Here is a 21,449-nt window from a genome sequence, read left to right as displayed (position 1 = left end):
CCCACCCCACTCCCCCGACCTCTCCCACCCTCTCACCTTTTATGCTTTTCCTCAGCTCTCCTTGGTTCCTCAGATTGTGTTATTTTGAAGGTGTCTCGCTGGTTTGTCTTCAAGGAACTTCCAAAGCACTGCCACATCTGCACTAAATTCAGGTAGATTAGTCTGGCCTGTAGTTTGTCACCTCTTCCAAAAGATGGTTTATTATCTCTTCATCTCTGGGCATTTACACAGTGCTTGAACTCATTTCTCAACATTCTCATATACTAGCTTCTGAGAGAAGTACAGCTTGAAAGCTTCTGGCCCTCACAATCAGTAATAAGCTGTCTTGAGCATATTCTATTTCCAGACTGGTCTCCAAAGTCAGATGCCACTTTGGAATTATCTCCAGTGCCAAGTAATTCATCGAATATCCTCAAATTATCATAGCGTACAATTTATTCATCAGAAAAGCTATGGAATACGACTCATGGTTAATGTCTCTCGGGTCTTGCTCCTCCACCCCCTCACCTCTCCACCCAACCCCTGGTCCTCCAGGTCACATCCGTTCTACCATAAACTCTTACCTTGTTCCTGTTCCTCAGTTTGAGCTTCAGGCTCTCCTCCATTGATGCATTCCCCTCTTCTCTCACTTGTGGAACTATCTTCCTGAATTTTTTTTTCTTTTTTCTTGTGCTTTGAGGCCGAGTCTGCTGCCTCCAACCACATCACTGTCTCTCCCATTTATTTGTCAGATTTTTTCTTCTTTGGCTGAGACCCTTTCCTTTTTTTTTTTTTTTGTATACCTTGGTCGAGGCTCGTATGAGAGCTAACACACAACTCACAGCAAGGAGGCATGAGACAAGAGGGGCGGGAGTGGAAGGGACAAAACAGTTGGGAACAGACACATTAGGTGAACTGTGGAAGGGAGAGGGATGGGGATGGGACGGGGAACATGGCGAAGAGAAGATGGACATTACAGGGACTTTCAGGAAGGAAAGCAGGGGAATTGAAGGAAGTGGGCTTGGGTGGATTATCGGGGGTAGAAAAGATCGAGGATTTGGATGGGGGAAGATAAGAGGTGGTGGTGAACAGCTGTTTTGAAAGCCTGGAGGGAAGAATGGGAAAGAATAGAGTGAGGAAGTTTATTCCAAAGGCGGGAAAAAAGAGGAATGAAAGAGTGAAGATGAGCAGTGATTCGTGATTTTGGTAGTTTTACCAGAAAGGGGTTGTTGGCGGACCTTGAGCGCCCTGTGGAAATGTGGTGGGGACAAATCGCAGAGAGAGCAGGGGGTGCAAGGCTGGAGAGGAGTCGGTAGAAGACAGAAAGACCACCGACCAACCTGCGGTGATTGAGTGAGAGGCCCAAAGACTCAGCTTCATTGCAGGAGATGCCGATGATCTTGAATGCCCTGGTTTCGACAGCGTGAAGCCGAGAAAGGTGGGAGGCAGGAGCACCAGCCCAGAGGGGAGAGCAGTACTCCATCAGGCTACGGACAAAAGCTTTGTAAGTGGTCAGGAGCTCAAGAGGGCCGAGGAAGGACTTTGCACGACGGAGGATTCCCAGTCGGCAATTGGCTTTTGAGGCGAGGTTGGAAATGTGACTTTCCCAGGAAAGGTCATGTCAGATAGTGAGACCCAGAAGCTTGAAAGAAAAACTTCTTCCAGAGGATTGTTGAGAAAGTGGATGGGGGGGTTTTCTAAACGGTCCTTTTGAAGAGACATAGTGAGAGTGTGAGATTTGTCTGGATTGAAAGACATGTTCCACGTGTTGGACCAGTTTGTGATTTTATCCAGATCTGCAGTGAGCGAAGAAGCTGCTGCTTGCCGGTCTGAGGGATGACAGATGGTACGGCAGAGGGTGGAGTCGTCGGCAAAGAGAAATAGAGGATTTTCTAGAGAGTCCGAGAGATTATTGCTGAAAACCAGAAAAAGAACAGGGCCCAGAACGCTACCTTGAGGAACTCCAGCCTGCACAGGAAGAGGGGATGAAAGAACTCCATTTAGGGCCACACATTGACTGCGACAGGAGAGGAAGTCTGTGAGCCATGAGTGGAGATGGCCTTGAATACCATGGGAAGAGAGTTTGGTGAGTAGGGCAGGGTGCCAGACTGTGTCAAAAGCACGTGATATGTCCAGGGATACGGCTCGGATTTCCTGTCTGGCATTGAGGACCTCCATCCATTGATGGGAGAGCAGAAGCAGCATATCCAGGGTAGAGTGACCTTGTCTGAAACCAAATTGATGATTGGAAATCAAGCCATTGGAGAAGAGGAAGGATTTCATGTCTGAAGCGATGATGGATTCCATAACCTTGCTGATGATTGGGAGAAGAAGGCTGGTTGGTCTGTCGTTGCATGGATCTATTTTTGCACCTTTTTATGCAGGGCAGTAATGTTTGCTGATTTCCAAGCAGATGGCAGATGACCTTGGGCAAATGAGAGGGTGAATAGAACAGAGAGAGGGTGAGCAAGAGCAGAAGAGCAGGCTTTGAGGACACGTGGGCTGATGCAGTCTGGACCGGTTGCAGAATCTGACTCGAGGTTTGAAAGCAAGCTCTCCACCTTGTCAGGAGAAAAGGATACAGAGTCCAGGGACAGTTGGGTGCGACTGGGTAAAGTGGGTAGAGATAGTGATGGGTTTAGGACACAAGATTTAGCTGCAAACACCGAGTTTAGACATTCAGCTTTATCACGTGTGGAATCAGCAGTGCGGCCATTTGAGGTAAGGGAGGGGATGGAGGGGGAACATACACCAGAAACAGATTTGATTAAACGCCACCAGGATTTTGAGGAGGGAGAGAGGTTTGAGAGTTCAGACTTGAGATGAGAAAGATGTTGTTTTCTGGCTCTCCTGAGGGTAGATACACACTTGTTCCGAGCTTTGTGGAAAGAACTGAGATTGCCCTCAGGTGGGTTTGCTTTCCATGAGGCAAAGGCAAGTTGTTTCAGGACAACTGCCTCGCCACAAGCTTCAGTAAACCAAGGGCGGGAGGAAGGGTAGGACAACTGAACATGAGAGGGGATAAATCTGCGCATGAGGGAGAGCAAGTTTCTTTGAAAGAATTCCCAGGATGAGTTGATGTTTGAGAAAGTAGTGATAGGAGACCAGTCTGTAAGTTTGATGGCTGCTCGGAGACCCTGCCAGTCGGCTTGAGTGAAATGCCAGACTCGACGGCGGTGAGGTGGTTCTCTGATAACAGCCAGAGAGATGTCCACTTTAACAAGGACGTGGTCAGAAGAACCAATTGGAGCGAAGGAAGAGCAGCAGATATTGTCAGGGAAATTTGTCAAAATCAGATCCAGAAGAGATGGAGTACCATTGGTTGAGATCCGGGTCGGGAAGTTGACCGATTGAGTCAGTCCCAATGAGTCGCAGAAAGCTTTTGCTGAGGTGCCATGGCAGGTGAGAGAGGTACCCACACCTAGCCAACTGGCGTGATGACAATTGAAGTCACCACATAAGAGGAAGAGAGAGTTTGGATGAGAAGATAGAAGATGGTCCATGTTTTCGGATAGTGAGGTGTAGATGGAGTCATCACTGTTCGGTGGACGGTACAGTACACATATAAACATGAGGTGGGAGTGGAGGGGAAGCCGTAGCCAGAGGTATTCCTGGAGGTGTGGGGGAGTGAGAGCAGTGCATGGAGAGTGAGGAATAGTGTCTTTGATGAAGAGAGCAACACCTCCACGAGGACGAGGCTCAGGTCTGTCATACTGTAAGAGGGAGTAACCGGGGAGAGATACTTGGGAGTCAGACACGTCTTGGGAGAGGGAAGTTTCTGTTAGGCAGATAATGTCTGGTTTGTCAGTGGCAACCTGTCTGAAAAGATCTGAAAGGTTTGAGCGAAGGCCCCGGATATTTGAGGTCCACACTTTTAATGAAGAGGTAGGGAAGGAGGCTTTGGGTGCAGGAGGTGGAGGGGGAGGGGGAGGGTAGGACAAGGGATGAGGGGAGGAGGTAAGGAGGGTTGTTGAAAGAGTGTGGGGTATTGCAGAATAGCGAGGGGAGGGGGCCGAATGAGGAGGAGAAAAGGCTCTGTGGTGCTGGGGGAGAGGGGGGACAAGAGACAAGGAAGAAGGCAGTTGAGGATTTGAGGAGGTGGAGTAAAGAGATGGAGGTGAGAGGGCAGTGGAGGGAGGCAGCTTGGTGGATGAGCGGGGGGGCAACTTAGAGAAGGATGAGTGAGGGGGATGAAAGGTGGGAGAAAGGTGAGGGGGAATTTTTGAGAGAGGTGAGAGGGAGGCTTGGAGGGAGAAGAGTGGGATGGTTGCTTTGAGAGTGAGAGTGAGGGGTGAGGGGGGTGAGTTGGCACTGAAGTTGGAAAAAAAGAATGGTTGATGGAAAGCGAACATCCATGGCAAACTGTGGTTTTTAAAAGTTTTAATTTTTTTTTTTCATTTTCATCTGCAACTCCTCTGCCCCTGCTCCTCTGCATCCATGCATTTTTACCTCCACCACCAAAGGTGGACGAGTTCACCCCTGCCTGTTTGTCTGTGTCCAGGATATTTCAAAAAAGTTAGAGAAAGATTCGGACAAAACTCGGTGGATGAGTTGGTTCGGTGACAAAGAACAAGCCGATTCAATTTTTGGTTCAGGTCCGGATGCAGATTTGGCCTATCAGTGGAATACAAGACATAAACCGATCAGTCTGGCAGAGGTATGAATTCTACCTCGTGCTGTTCTAGTTGTCCAGGTGTTTCCCCTTCACCCCATTTTCTGTCTCTTGACTCATCATCCTCTGTTATATTTCTCTTCCATAAGCCTTAACACTGATATATATTTTTTTAAGTACAAGTCCACAGGAATAAACTAGAAGGGCACTCGGTAGAGCACATACCTCCGCCCCGTAATGCCTGATCCACGATAACATATCTGGCCCAATACAATTTTGAAATATCATGCTATATATTGTTTTTGAGCCTGATCTTTCAATGGTGAAGAATCACTTAAAAATTATAGTAGCCGGATCCGGATCTTCACCAAAATCTAATCAGTTTGTCCTTATCACGCACCGAACCTGTCCACAAAATTTTATCCAGATCCATCTAGAACTTTTTGAGACATCCTGTACACAGACAAACAGACAGACACACACACACACACACACACACACACACAAGCATTTAAAGGCCATTTTCCCCGCGAAAGCAGGGGTTAGCCAAACAGACAGACAGACAGAAAGGGGTAAAAACATAACCTCCTTCACCTTCAGTGGTGGGGGTAATAAACACTTAGCTAAAGATGTTATTGTGCTATTATTTTGGTTGTTTTTTTTCTTGAAAGGATGTTTTATAGCTTTTTACATAAAAATGCATTTTATAGCCCCATCCTTACCCACCATCATTATTACCCCAGATTTTATTACTTTTTTTTTACTGGGAGTACATATTTATCTTTATTACTCATCCCGGTCCAGAAAGAACTCTTCCTAACCACTCTCTTACTTGCAGGTTGCAGTTTTTCCCTCACTCTTTTCCCGTTTGTCCATTTCCTTGCTTTTTGTGTCCAAAACCCCACCGCTCTATTATTGCGAGTTCATACACTCTGATACCTTGTTCTTCTATGAGCCTCGATCTTGTAGAGAAAAAAAAATGCAGATGTAAGGCAGACCTGGAAAGTAACCGTGTAGCCAAACTATTCACCTGTAGGTGCAGAATTCAAACATACTGATGAACCAACAGCAGTCGGGACTTGCAGCTTGGTGGGTTTCAGTGCTCCAGGAAGACAAACCAGCACAGGAATCCCTGACTTTAAGGGGAAAGGGAGTGTGAGCACAGACAAGAAAAGAGGTTGGTGATTGATATGGGTCTTGCATGGCCTATATCAGCACTCAGCCCATAACAAAGCCGAAGTGCGTGTACACCGGCCCCTACACCACAGTACACAGTCAAACAAAAACACATGCATCCTAGCCCATAGGGCTAGAAAGCAGTGTCACATAAAATGCTCACATCAAGCCCACAGGGTCAGAAAGCACGGTCATATTATCACTGTTTGGGGACTTAAGCGTCTGCCTTTTTTTTTTTTAATGAAAAAGGTTTTTAAAAAACAAAGCATTATAGCAAAGCTAAGGACGTTTATTTCAGCCTTAAGACCAAAGTGCATAGTTCATCAAAAAGGCCAAAATGCATGGTCACACAAACACACATCCTAGCTCATAGGGCCAGAATGAATGGTCATATTATCACCATCTAGTGAGCACTGCGCAGAGGATTAACCCCAGGAAATGAGTTGGCAGGCCACTCCATGAGGGAGTATATCATGGAATACAGGAGTACTCCATAGAGAGGGATGATACGAGAAAAAAAAATGGCTGCCCATTCAAATGTGTACACAATGATACGCTCATAACTACTATAGAGTGAAGTTAAAAGCATTTATTCTCGAGCGTTTTCTGAACTACCAAGGCTTAAAAAGATGCCAGAATACATCCCATTATCGCTAAAGTACCACATCAGGAAATCACAAAATTGTACTTCTTCTTCTTCTTCTTCCTCTCTTCTTCTCCCCTCCAAAAATAATGTAAAACTGTAGCCCAACCTAACTCAATAACTGCTAAAGCAATAATGGTGATTCCAATGTGAGGAAGTTACTTTGTCTCTTGGCTAGTGCAGACAACCCAAAATATAAAAACATATAAAACATTAATTGTCTTATTACGAAAAGACAGGATCATGAAGAGGGTGGGGGGATGAAGACTGGACAGAACCATTCCAAGAGCGATACATATCCAAACCATCCCCCAAATCAACTGAAACAAGTGTTGAAACAATTTAATAACATGGATGGATTTAATCCATACCAAAGTAATAAAATATATAAAACATCAGGCATTTCATTATTGTTTTTAGAACGATAATCGCATCATTTGGCATGTGTGGTAATCCACAACATAGATGGATTTAATCCATACCAAAAAAACAAAATATTTAAAACATGAAGCACTTTATTACTTTAACAAATTGCACGTGACTGTCTGTGTTTGTGTCTGTTTGTCTGTCTGTGTTTGTGTGCAGGACATCTCAAAAAGTTGTGGACGGATCCAATGAAATTTTGGAGACAGGCTGGGTGTGTCACAAGGATGAACTGATTAGATTTTGGTGAAGATCCGGATCCGGATCCGACGACTAGAATTTTTTAAGTGATTCTTCACCATTGAGAGATCGGGCCAAAAATGATATATAGCATGATATCTCAAAAAAGTTGTGGACGGATTCGGGCGAAACTTGGTGGACACATTAGGTGTGTGACAAGGACGAATTGACTCAATTTGGGTGAAGATACGGATCTGATAATTTTTTAAGTGATTCTTCACCATTTAGAGATAGGGCCAAAAATGATATATAGCATGATATCTCAAAAAAGTTGTGGACGGATTCGGACGAAACCTGGTGGACACATTCAGTGTGTGACAAGGACGAATTGACTCGATTTTGGTGAAGATCCAAATCCGGATCCGCATACGAGAATTATTTAATTTTTAAAGTGATTCTTCACCATTGAGAGATAGGGCCAAAAACGATAAAGTACTGTATAGCATGATATTTCAAAAACGTATTGGGCCCGATACGTTCTCGTGGATGAGGCATTATGTGGCAGAGGTATGCGCTCTACCAAGTACCCTTCAAGTTTTCTTTTGCTTTATCTCAATAAAATTTGGTCCTTCAAAGCATCAATCGTTACATTTATGAGGAAGTTATTTCAAATTTTATATTATACAGTATACACAGTCACCATAATGTACTTACTTTGAATATATAAATTAATAATGAAAGAAACTTTTGCAGCAGTGTAAATACATATCAAGTTACATTGCTGCAGTTTCTCCAACATATTGAGGCATTCAGTTAGCTGTGGGCAAGTATATAACACGAGATGTTTCACATGAAATTAATTCCTTCTTAGGATAAATGATACGACAAGATGTAGCCATAGAATGTAGTGTGTGTGTGCGTGCGTGCATTAACAACATAAAGAACATGGTGGATTTAACATTAAATAGAAAAGGCAGGTTAACGGTAGATGCCTCACCAAAATAAATCAACGATTTCAGAGAAATCTGAATCATTCCTGGAGAGATTTGAACTCTTCTACCTTGTAAGAGGTCGATTGTTGGTGTGAAGTAGATGTGGGTAAGACCCAAGACTTCAAATCGTGGTGAGCAAGAAGACTCTGAAATTCCAGTACGTTGATGGGGGGAGACCTTCGACTATATTTGCTGCCTTGGGGGTCTAAAAAATGCAGGAAGAAAAAAAAAAAAGAGGACTTTAGAATGCATTAGAGTGTTGGTTTTAAGGTGTTTTTAGACACTAAGTGATGCATTTTGGTTGCAGACAGATCCATATGAATAATTCAATGGCTGTGTCATGTTATACATGGGAAAGAAAAGATCTTAGAAACCCATGACCTTGCTGTATTAGTTAAATGAAAGTCATGTAATGTTGGTGAAAATACATTTTGTATTGGTTCTCTTGTTAGTGCGTACATATCGAACTGGGAGTCAATTCTAAGTTTCACCTACAAATGTGAACCAATTTATTGGGGGTTCAGCTTTGCTCCCCTCCCCCCCCCCACTGGGGGTGGGAGAAATTACTTGAAACTTGCTCAGGATTCCAGTGACACCTCCCCTCCTCTTCATCAAAAGACACCAACGAATGCAAGCAGACCGGTTCCCAGCTTAACATCCATCCAGAGTACAGTGCACTTTGTGATGCGGAGGTGTCCCTTGTGATGTGCTCTGCCTGTGAAGCATCGATCTGACAGTTTATAGTTAAGCTGAGATTCAAACCCAGACTGAATAGCTCAAAGGTAGGTATGTTACCCTTTGCATCATACTTTGGATCGATTCTGTTTTGGTGCTCCAATAAACCTTGGGAGGTGCTGTGAACTTAATGATGGACAATTCTTTGATTGTGATATCTTAATGATAGTTGTTAAGTCCTTGCCTGTTGGGTTCAATTTGTTTGTTATCGTGTCCTGTTTGGTGTTGGGTTCTGTTTGGTTGTTTTGTAACGATGGCTGCAAGATGATCTGTTACTGATACTTAGGTGTGACATTATGATTTCAGAATTGATCGTGGTTTTGTTCGAGTTAAACAGAATGTGATGGTTTGGTGCTAATTAATGAAGACTACGTGGTAATTACTTGTCTGATGGACAATGGGTTAGTGGTTTCATGACAGACAATAGGTTTGGTATGAGTGAAAGTTTGCTGAAAAGGGCTCGCTTGCAATATGTTGTACAGTGTTGAGACTACATTGTGCCTTGAGTACTGCGTTAAACACATCATCTGACTAAGGTGGTATTGGTTCTCAGGTACTGGTGTACAGGTAACAGTGACATCGTCTAATCTTGGCAAGTCTGAGTCTTGAAATTTGAATCATGATGTCTTGAGTCCGAGTATGAAAGTGTCAAATCTGAAAATATCTTTGCATCCCCAATCTGAGCCCCTAAAACATTAAACATAACACAAGAAAAGCATAATGTTCAAAAACTCTCTCCAAAACATTTCCTGCACTATTACCACTTTATAAGGACCTGTCTGCTTTATTGAGTTTCCTATTGTCCTGAATTACTTTCATCCAAGCCCTGGTCATGGCCTTCACTTTATTGACAGGTATAAATCACAGGTGGGGTAGTGCTGCATCTTACAGTTATCTTTTTCAACACAGAACAGTCCGCTTGACACCATGCTCCTGTTGTCAATGGATGTGTAGGTACAATGAGAGGTGTCGACCCTGAAACAGCGAGTCACAATAACAGCGATCAACAGAGCATTCCACCTCTTTCATCATGTGCTTGTGAAGCTAATTATGCCTAAAATAATGATAAAAATGATGTGGGTGTCAATTTTACCCTCGTTTGGGAGGATTGCAGCTCATAAAAGTCTCTTTCTCTGCAATACCACACTCTACATCACAGCAGCATTGAGGGTCACATTCATTGTGGAGTAAGTCACATTCACACAGCAATGTATCTGTAAAACAGCCATGTTTGAATGTCTGAGGAAAAGTGGTGAGTGGTTATTATAACAAAATGATAGGTATGTATACCAAGTGTATCAACATTATAACAGCAGGTATGTACGAGTACATGCAAGCTATGGGAACAGACAGACATGGTATCTATCTTCCCACCCATTCCCCTCCCTCATCCCACCCCATGCCCGCCCTCTGGACTCCTACCTCACCACTTCCCCCCTCCCTCCAGACTCCCATGCCACACCTTCCCCTCCCTCCCACCTCACCCCTTTCCCTCGCTTCTCCCAGCCTCACCTCCCTCATCTCACCCCTTCCTCCTCCGACTCCACCCCCTCGAGACTCCCACCTCACCCCCTCAAGACTCCCACCCCATCCCTTCCCTCCTCCTCTCACCACCCCCCCCCAATCTCCAGACTCCCACCCACCCCTTCCCCTCCCACCCCCCACCCGCATAGTCATTGTTACCCCATGTATGAAGCGAAAAGCGGGATGAAGAAATTTGTTCACATTATCTGTCTGTCTGTCTGTCTACAAACGTCAGTTTAGGATTGAGGAACAACTTAATTTAAATTGAATATTACATTTTGAACATGAATCAGAAAACAAACCAACAGTATAACAGTACTTTTGCTCTGCATTTGTCCCGATTGTGCATGCGCAGAGAGGAGTGAGATAAATTATTTATTCTGTCTTGCAAACTGATCATTATCATTCCAAACAGGAAACGTACTGTTTTCAAGGATGTAATAAAGGACACAAACAACAGACATGAAGAACTAATGTAGCACGTTAGACAGGTTGGTGTAAAAGACCGAGATATTCAACGGTCAACGGTGTAAACTTCGGAAGAAACTTTTACCCCGTGGGGTCTTTCACGCCCAAGGGGTCGAAGCGCCGCTCACGTTCTCTCTTTTCTTGTGTACAGTTCATTTGAACGTCTATTTCTCCATTATACGTGAACAGAATTCGATGAAAATTGGCAGGCATATACTAAACACATATTCACAGGCATTAACTGAGCCCAAAGTGCGATTGCGGCCCTTCGGGCCGAGGAACGGCCCGTTGTGGCCCATTTTCTTAAAATTGTTATTTCTCGGTTATTAGTGGACGGAACCGTACCAAACTTGACAGGTATATTTTAGAGACCATTCCACAGGCATTAACTGAGCCCAAAGTGCGATTCCAGCCCTTTGGGCCGAGTAACAACCCTTTCAGCCCATTTTCTTTAAAAAAAAATTTTTTAATAATAATTAAATGCGCTGGGCAAAATTGTCGCAAATGATGATATGAAACTAGCCTCACTCTTGTGAGGTGTTCTCGTTTCTTTTTCTGATGCGATGAAAATCTTACCAAATTACAAAAACTTTCTGTCGTCCGTGCTATCGCTAACCTGATGGTTGTACGAATGAACCTACACATTCGGGGTGGGTGCTCCGAACAGGGTATGTTCGCAATTCGAACTTGTTATTTTTCTTTCTTATTTTAAAAATGTTATAAAGAGGATTTTTTTTGTTACTAGAAAAAGGAACAAAAGGGATTCATACCGGTATCATACATATTACTTGTAGATTTGTGGCCCTGAAAAGGGCCGTTTGGGTTTGATGAAGCTTTTCAGCTAAACCAGAGGAAACCCTCGTCAATGCTTTTCTTGTTGAAGACGGTACGTAACTCCTTGTCCGAATCAGGGTAGAGCAAGTCCCGTCGCTGTCATTGTCATTTGCTGCTTCCTCCTCCAAAATGATGTCGTCCTATGTGTCGTCCATGTTGTTGGAGATGCAGCATTTCAGAAATGCTCACTTGATATCTGACGGAATCTCCTCCCACACCTAGACGGTCTAACGGTAGATCATCGGAAGGTCGACCTTTCTCATCCTCCCACTCTTGGGGTAGGTCTTCTCCCCACTCATTATCCAGTCAGACCAGCAGTGACGTAGCCTGTCCTTGAACGGCTTGTTGATGGACACATTGAGGGACTGTAGGAGCTATGTCATCCCGCCTGCGATGACGAGATCGGTGTTGGTCTGATGGCGCAGCGCTTCAGTGTTGTCGGTCTTGTGACAACTGAACACAACCAGAACAAGCATGCTCCGTCGTCGGGAGAGACCGCCATCCGAACGACAACTCCAGACTGTGCGCATCCAGTCCCTCATCGATCCACCCCTTCTGCTGTGCACGAACAATGATGCCAGCTGGAAACTTGTCTTTGGGCAGCGTCTTCCTCTTGAACATGACATACAGGGGAAGCTTGCCACCGTCTGCAGTGCAGGCGAGCATGACGGTGAATCGGTCCTTCTCGTGAGTAGCAGTGTTGATCGTCACATTGCGCTCCCCCTTCATTGTGATGATGGTCCTCACGAAGCACAAAGCGCCCTTCTTGAGGGTCACGTGACCGCCCCCAGCCTGTTGTTGGATGCATGTAAGTTTGCGCGCGAGCTTATTTGGGGTGGGTGCTCCGTTATTAGACTCCAGCTATTGTGAATAATAATTCCTTTGATGTGAGACCAGATGTTCTTCGTCTTCTTTTGTGGTTAATGACATTTTCAGAGCCGGGAGGCTCCATATACGCCACACACCTAAACTCTGGGTGTCTCTGGGCATCACTTTATTTAATTTCTGCACACGGTTGATAAAACGCTGTAAAAACTCCTAATCTGAACCGATTTTCAAAATTTAAATGGCGGAATTGAGCTCAACAGCAGTTCCAACTGCGAAAAAAAAAGTGTTCATTTGGAATATAATTGAAATTAAGAATTGATCGTTTTTTAAGACCGATTTATTTTTCAATACCCATGTATTAGCCACACCCCCAACTCTTACCTCGTTTGGCCGATAAAAAGTGCGGTTTATTCAACGGAAAATACGGTATGTTACCATTTTTATGACATATGCAACTAGAACAGCACTTGGTAGAGCGCATACCTTCGCCAGGTGGAACAGTTTACATTTTGTATCCCATTGAGAGGCCAGATCTGGATCCAGACCTTAACCGAAATCGAAATGGCTTGTTCTCGTCACCGACTCATCTACCAAGTTTCCTCCGAATCCGTCCACGACTTTTTGAGATATTGTGCTATACATCGTTTTTGGCCCCATCTCTCAATGGTGAAGAATCACTAAAAAAAATTATTGGATCCAGATCCGGATCTTCACCAAAATCTATTTGATCCATCCTCGTCACATACCCAATACGTCCACCAAATTTCCTCCGAATCCGACCACAACTTTTTGAGATATCCTGTTCACAGACAAACAGGCAGACAGACAGACAAGGGCAAAAACATAACCTCTGTCCACCTTCGGTGGTGGAGGTAAAATGTCAGATTTATTTTATCCCTTCTTGCCCCGTATGGCACATACGTGTCCCTTTCTCTCCCTTGCTCTAACTCCAATATCCTCTCAACACAGTTTTCTATTCTCATTTCACTTTTCCCATACTGTTCTTCACTCCCTTCATATTTATATTCTCATCAAGTTCCAACTCCTCTCTCTTATGCACAGATTTTAAAACCCAAACCAGTCGTCTGCATCAAATTTTCCCCCTCAATCTAGCTCTCCTACCCTACTCACCAACCTATTGGTGCATTCGAAATAAATATATGGCCTTAGAGTTAAAAGAGGTGAGTGTGCATACCCAAAAGCTTTGAGGTTAAAGACCAACCAGGAATTAACAAAACTGTTTCACCAGCTTCTTCATGGTAATCCTACTATTCATTCTGCAATTGATCACTGGCTTTGACGCCAGTACAAATTTTTATTACTGACCATCCATCCATTGGGACCATACTCTGAGCAGAGCATTGGTGCTGCCGAAGCAGTCTCCTTGGCTATTGGACGCAATCCTGGACGGGTCGCCACTCCGACACAGAATTCCAGCATGCTGGCACTCATTTTGCCGACCTCGAAGGATGACAGGCCTAGTTAACCCCACCTGGTATTAATTCAACAGCTGAGTAGGATTTGAACTCAGGATCCGAGGATCCCAAGCCCACCACCCTAACCATTAATCCAACACCAGCCATAAGCACCTCCAGGAGGCTTCATTTTTCTTTGAATGAATTAAGGGGGGGGGAGGAGGTCACAGAAAGGTTATGGGATAAAATACTCATCTATTTCCATGGGGTTCCAAAGGAAGTTGTTCTGACCCTGCTCTAAGAGAACCTAGGAGGGAGCGGACCATTCCCGAGCCTTCATGGAAAAATGGGGGAAAAGGTTCAATCTCAGAAGGGTAGGAGCACTCATACAGTTGAGACAAGAAGGTGTGGGTTCTCTCTCCTCTCAGATACTGACGCTAGGCATCAAAATGCTACATATAATCGAACAAACAGTTCAAACGGAGAACCTCATCGCCATTAGACCATTTAACTTGCATCAGATGTGGCAATAAATGGGAATTGTTGCTCCCAGCCTTGCAGGCTCCATGACAGAAGATACCATTCGCATTTTTGCGGAGAAAACTCTTCCCGACCCCACCGAACAGGGCTGCTGGGTGGTCAGTCTGGCGGCCACAGATTTTCCCGCCTAACTAGCGCCTCAAGGCCCAGCAAAGGCTTTAAAAGAACATGAAGACAGATTTACAAAGGGTAGAACATAAAACGAAGACTTGCAGGGATGAATTTTCGACACACGTACATTAAGGAGGTGGACGTCATCAATCTATTACATATCATGACTACATCACCTCACACTTACTCCAACACATTTATTAACGAGATAACTAAACTACACTAAGTAATGTTAACCTATTGGAGTCATTTCTACAGTGATATCGTTGTGGGGCCGGGTATCGTTGGCGAGCACGACTGCTAGAGGGAGCAGTAGAGTCGGCTTCACCGAACACGCCGGAATTTAGGTCATGACCCGAGGATAAGCCTGAGGGTACGGGTCCCTTACAGGACCATGAATCGCCAATACTTCGACCGTGTGGGGTAGGGTTAATTGCCAAACTTCAATACACCTAAGTAACCATGCGACAAAGCTTACCGGGGAATTCACACCCTCGACAGACCTCGAGCGGGACGAGCCGTTACCATGCTCGAACCGTGTGTAACCTGAGCGGATGGTCACCAAGGCCTGTCGGTCCAAATGAACAATTTACTGCTTCGCTATTTCTCAACACGCACCGTGCTAAGCCAATGAAAGAAATGACAGGGAACGAGCTGGGACAATCAACAATAGGGAAATTTATTACAATAATCGGGGGACGAGGGGAGCACGTAAGGGCAGAGTTATCCGAAAAAAGAAGGGAATCAAACGTACAAGCAATTCCTTAAACAATACTACTTAGAGACAGGGCCCACGGACACACATGCACGCACACATAAATACCCCAGAAAGAGATGGACCTCGAGGTCTTTATTGCCCCTTTAGCTCGGGAGGTTCGCGCGGCTGGACGAGCGCACCTTCCTGGAGCACGTCGCCAAAGAACGGACCACGGCAGCTGAACTCAGAGGAGGTGAGACGAGGTGATCTGCCGTGATGAGATGGTCGACCGCTTGTTGTAATCTGTCAGATGAGACGCCTCGGACGCGCGGGATGCAGTCAGCAGCAGACCCAGACAGAAGAGCGCTCGAGCAGATGGGACGCAATCATCAAATCTTTTTCCATCGTTTTCCAGGGCTGGTCCGCTCCCCCGTCGCCTGCTCCCATTGGGTGGACGGCGTGTCGTGGCTCCGTCTCCTTGAGAAGGACCGCCCCGGCTTTGGTCCGCGCGTCGCCCATTGGGCGGAAAATGACGCATACCCTTATTTGGCGCGAAGCCAGAACGAAACGCTTCGTGACCATATTTGGTGCTAAATCCACACCGCCTGGGGCATTACATGGAATTCTGAGCGCGCGAAGAGCGCGGACAATGCAGCGAGCAGAGGGTTGTTGGTGGTGTAAAAATCCTATCTATAAAATAACTTCGCAGCGCACGTACACTTAATTACCCATTAGACATAGGGGAAAGGGAGCTGTCTATCCACATTTACTGAACGAAATAACTGAGCTACGGGGACCTGAACGTTGAGTGCTCATGGCTTCCAGATTCGCAACAATATCACACACAAAAGGAAGTCTGACATCGGCTCCGTGAGAACACGACACAAATTACAAGGACAACGGACTAATCAAAAGAACAGTGTTTGGGATTTTAATCTGTAATTACATCATGAGACGGGTTGGGGGTAAAATGGGGAACAACAAACGGGGGAAATCGTCTTAAAATCGGTTTTACAGCCGAACATCATGTTCTGACTGCTCAGCCGTGGATTCACTTTCGATCCGAAACCAATTTGGTCCGTTTGTGTTGCCATCCCAACAACGAGGAACCAGGGTTCGAGTCCCATGTACGGCATATACAACCAGGCTCCACCTTGTCCTTGTTGCGCGTTCCCCAACAGCCCTGTGAGGAGTCCATGAGCCGCGAGAGTTGTGATTATCAGGAAATTATGAAATGCGAGTTCGAGGCGAATCCACATTCCTTATAATAAAGAACGATCGCACAAACACGGTGACGTCGACGCCGTCATCCTGGACATGTCTGGAACAGAAATCCGCAACAACGGATGCGTCGTCATAGCAACGGCGCCGCGCAGGAGGTTTCCTCTTCCTGTTCGTGAATAATTTTTTTTTTATCTGAACTTCGTAGTTCGCCAAAAACGAGCGGGGTACGAAAAAGGTCGGTTAATCGTTATTTATCGTATCTTGACAAAATGAGTGTGACGTTGGGAAAGGGCAACGGAAACGAAAAAAAAAAACAAATCTCAGGACGACGACGATGTTTCTAACTACACCGCCATGGAAACATATAGCGCTCAATCAGACGAAGATCGTCTCCGATCGAGTGGAAATGCGATCGCTCGGTGTTGGCATAAGTGGAGATTCGTGAATCACTGACAGTTCGTTTCGAGAGAGGAAATAGCAAAACAACATCAACATGGAGTAAAACAAGCTCAAACTTGAGGGGGAGCACTCGGTCGAGTGCAAAACCGCCGCCAATAGTGCTGGGTCACTTAAGTGAACCTAATATCCTATTCATTCAATTTGACGTCAACAGTGCTCACAGAGTTATAGTTTGCAACTTTCCCTTTTACTTTTAACTTTTACATACTCAATTCATTCGTCATAACTAGATTCTTTGAGACAAATTGATTTTACATGGGTGTATCCACCTGAAGTTCCAAAATCAGCCGCAATTATAATTTTGGCATGTTTTTTTTGTTGGAAATCACTTATAACATGGAGATATGCAAAAAAAAATTCGAAATTTTGTTGAAAAAAAAGTTGCAAAATTTTGTTTTTTTTTTTCTCTCACAATTTTTTTTGGGTTGGAAATCACTTAATACATGTAGAAATGCAAAAAAAAAAAATCAAATATTTTTCAAATAAAATCGAAATTTTTTTGAAAAAAAGTTGCAACATTTTTTTATCTCGAACAAATTTATTTCTTTTTGGTTGGAAATCACTTAAAACATGTAGAAATGCAAAAACAAAAATTCAAATATTTTTTCAAAATGGCCGCCATAGCGGCCATATTGGATTTTGGACCAAGTCCAAAATCTCATGGCATGATCCTTGGACCATACCTAATCCCGCCACCAAGTTTCGTCGAAATCCGTCCAGGAGTTTTTCCATAATACTGTTCACAAACAAACAAACAAATAAACAAATGTCACCCTTAGGGTGACCCGTATCTTGCCAAAAGGTGACCACGTGTGACTTCTTTAAGGTCACACTGAGGTGAACAGAGCTGCTATCCACCAGGAGCGACTCCTTGAGGAATATCTGCCTACGAGAGATTCTGATGAGAATCGTTCTACAGAGTAACCATGAAAAATATGCTTTTGCCTCATAACGTCACCAAATGACGTCATAATGTCTCAAGCTTGACATATCTAGAAAGCACTCATCGAGGTGTTCATTTTGAGGTACGACACGATATGGTTCCTAAAACTTGAAAATTTGACCTTGGGGTCAAATATGTTTGACCTGAGGCGCTAACCATGAAGGTCAAGGCCAATCGCCACCAAAAATTAATCAGCTGAGCGCCAGACCATGAACTATATTCCCATGAAGTTTGAAGACGATCCGATCAAAATTACTCAAAAAATAAGGGTTTCATCGACTCCCCTGATTTGCGACAAAGTGACCTTGACCTTTGACCTTGACCTTCAAAATTTTGTGCACTGAAAGGGATCTCTATAGGCCTCTGATATGCGAAGTTACAAAAATTTCCGATGAAAACTGTGCTCTGCAGAATTTTTTATACGTGATTACAGACAAACAAAAACAAACAAAAAAAAAACCTACAAGCTGACTAACATATCTTGCAAAACTTCGTTTTGGCAAGATAACAGACAGGGGTGAAAACAGTAACCTCCATCCATCTTCGATGGCGGAGGTTAATGACCTAAGATCCTCGTCCTCTTAATGATGACGTCATAAAAACGAATATGACGTCATTGCGACGTTTCAGGTTTACGATAAATTATTATCTGTACTATTGCCCGGCTTGATTCCCGCAAACAAAATTCAAACAGCTTGCCTAGTTTCGGAGATAATGGTATAGGCGATTTCCATTAGCGGCGATATTATGTCAACTTTTTTTCTCGGAAGAATTTCCAAAATTGGAGATGGTTCCTGCCTGCGTGTGGGCTTTCTGCATATACATGGCAAGTTTCACGAAGATCCGATGCAAACTCTGCGTTGTGAAACAAAAAATGTCAAAAAATAGGAATAACGTCATAAAAATTGATATGACGTCATAGTGATGTATCATATGTGCGGTAATTCATCTCCGCTAATGCCCTGTTCGATTCCTGCAAACAGAATTCAAAAAACTTGCCAAGTTTAGGAGATAATTTTTTAGCTGATTTCCATTAGCGTAGATATTTTGACGTCATAACTTTTTTTCAAGGAGGAATTTTCAAAATCGGAGATGGTTACTGTCTGCGCAGGGTATTTCTACATATATATATATATATATATATATATATATATATATATATATATATATATATATATATATGCCAAGTTTCAGGAAGTTTTGATGAAAACTGTAGGCTGTGAAACAAAAAAGTCCACAAGAAGAAGATGAAGAACAACATCGTGAGTAAGACTTGGAGATCCTCCAGGAGGCTCGAAAAACCAAATAAACCGGAAATTGCATATCCCAGAATGCAACGCGTCAATTTAGTTCACTCCATCGAACTAAACTTGACGAAAACAACTCAAAAACAAAAAGAGATGTTTGATTAATTTTTGTTTTCTCTATTTTGTCAAAATAAAGATTTGTTCAGATTTTGATGAGAAAAGCTCAAATGGTGAAGGTTTTGGCCCAGAGAGACAGACAAACCAACAAACAATTAAAAATTCTCTCTCTCTCTTTTGTACATGGTCAAGGCTCATGGAAGAGCTCGAACACAAAAAACATCAGGACACAACATAACCAAAGGAACAGCAGGAAGAAAAGGGGGAAACACAACCAGCAGGGAACGGCGAAGAAGAGGTCAAATTAATTGTGATGGAGAACGAGTCATCATGATCGCTCAAGACCAAGGACACTTCACTGACGCCTTGAACAAAATGGCAGGATTGAGCCAATCGGACAAATGCAGGTTTTGGTTTGGTAGAAACAGAAAGTACCAGTCATCTCCTTTTGGGATGTAAAAAAAACTCATGTCAGAACAGCTGTACACAGAAAGACATGACAGCATCTGTCGAGTAATCCACCGGTACATCTGTAAACATTTCAACATCCCGGTCCCAGGACAGTCATGGAAACACAAACCAGAACCGATCCTCGAAAATTAACATATAATGCTCATGTATGACAAGATGATCCCATCAAGGTGTCTGCTCTACCGATTACCGTACTAGTTAATGCATGGAATGGTCTCCCTGGAAAGATCGTGCCAGTGAAATCCCCCCAAAAATAATTACATTGGCATCTGGCTCACCATTAGGGACAGAGTTGAGGACGATATTATGAATATATAATTAGCAGAAATGGCGGCCATGTGGTGGCCTCATGCTGTGTTGAACCTCATTGAAGTTTCTTGTTACCCTCACCGAAGGAGAGCATATTGCGGTTGGGTCTGTTTGTTTGTGTCTTTGTTTGTTTGTTTGTTTGCCGATCTGTTTGTTTATTTGGTTTGTTTACTTGTTGTGTGGTCGCGAGACGACAGTTATTCTCAGGTTTTCCATCTGTTTGTTTGTATGTAATGGACAGCTCTGGAGGCCAGAGGAGTCGACCGATTTTGATGAAACTTGACTGGAAGGTTCATACCAGGATCTAGTTGTATGCTTTTGAGCACCGTTGCTATGGACACCACCGTTGCTAAGCAACGGGACTTTGAAGTTTTTGAAAAAATCCGAAAAATATTCATATATATATATTTTTTCAAAAATCAAAAATCGGCTTCCGCGCTTTTATGCGCACTATTATCAACCTCTTTGTCAAAAAATTTCAGCCAGATCCGTCAAAAACTGTATGACTTGTATGCAATTATATAGCGACCACCCATGTCGCCAACCGGTTTGTCTGTCTGTTTGTTTGTCTGTCTGATTGTTTGTTTGTTTGTCTGTCAGTTTGTTTCTTTGTTTGTCTGTTTGTTTGTTTGCTTGTCTGTCTGTTGCTTCGTCTGTTTGTTTGTGTTGTCCACACATAACTTTCGTGTTTTTCTCCTCAACCACTTGTCAGATTGAAACAAAATTTTTACCAAAGGAGCAACTTCTCATCCAGAATGTTCATTGTTAATTATGATGTCATAGGTCACATGGTGTGGCAGCCATGTTGGAAAAACAGAAAAACTTTGAAGCTCTGCATCTTTGAAACCACATCAAGGAAAATATTGAAACATGGCATGTGCCAAGTACTCCTCACGGGGAATGAGTGATTTTTATGACGTCATAGGTGCCACCATTATTGTGTCAAAATTGCATATGTAGAACGTTATATCTGATCAGTTTGAAAAATTTTGAGGATCATCTTGGGATAAAAAGAAAAGAAAAAAAGTTGATGACGTCATCGGTCACGTGTTTTTTGTAGCCTTATTGTTTAAAAAAAACAAAGCTTCAAAAATCTTCTTTTCTCGAGTGGCTGAACAGGTCGAGGTGAAACTTTGCACGTCTGACTGCCTGTCCATGAAGAAGGAAATGTTCACACATATGACATCATAGGTCACGTGGTTTGGCAGCCATATTGGATTTACCCGAAAACCCATAAAAGTCTTCTTCAGAATGGCTGGACAGATCGAGGGGAAACGTCACACAAATGTTCCCCAAGCCAAGGGTGGTCAAATGTGTTGAGGAATGATAATTGATACGTCACATGGTTAGGCAGCCATATTGGATTGAATTAAAATATTAAATAATGTTTTCTCTGGAACCACTTATTCAATCGATGCGATCCTTCACAATTATGATCTAGTATTGATGGGGAATACATTTTTTAAAATTTCAACTTGATCGGACATATGGTCGGACAGCCATAATTATTGACATTTTTTGA

The 21,449-nt window shown here is 43.6% G+C and overlaps 1 protein-coding gene across 1 annotated transcript in view; it reads right to left on the bottom strand.

Annotated features, from left to right (window-relative positions):
• LOC147008946 (tectonic-3-like) overlaps window positions 1-16,544 on the bottom strand; it is an 80,938-nt gene extending 64,394 nt beyond the window's left edge. Inside the window, exons 1-5 of the mRNA XM_085864237.1 lie at window positions 16,311-16,544; window positions 9,834-9,954; window positions 9,630-9,715; window positions 8,074-8,210; window positions 5,622-5,727 (exon numbers count right to left, since the gene is read on the bottom strand). Of these exons, the coding sequence (XP_085720363.1) occupies window positions 5,622-5,727; window positions 8,074-8,210; window positions 9,630-9,715; window positions 9,834-9,954; window positions 16,311-16,416 (556 nt within the window). The 5' untranslated portion in view covers window positions 16,417-16,544. The remainder of the gene's footprint in view (window positions 1-5,621; window positions 5,728-8,073; window positions 8,211-9,629; window positions 9,716-9,833; window positions 9,955-16,310) is intronic.
• Between the last annotated feature and the right edge of the window lie 4,905 nt (window positions 16,545-21,449).

Source organism: Eptatretus burgeri, chromosome 18, assembly GCF_056783735.1.
Source record: "Eptatretus burgeri isolate ZD-2024b chromosome 18, Ebu_testis_v1, whole genome shotgun sequence".
NCBI lineage: Eukaryota > Metazoa > Chordata > Myxini > Myxiniformes > Myxinidae > Eptatretus > Eptatretus burgeri.
This window is presented reverse-complemented; position numbering and strand designations above follow the sequence as displayed.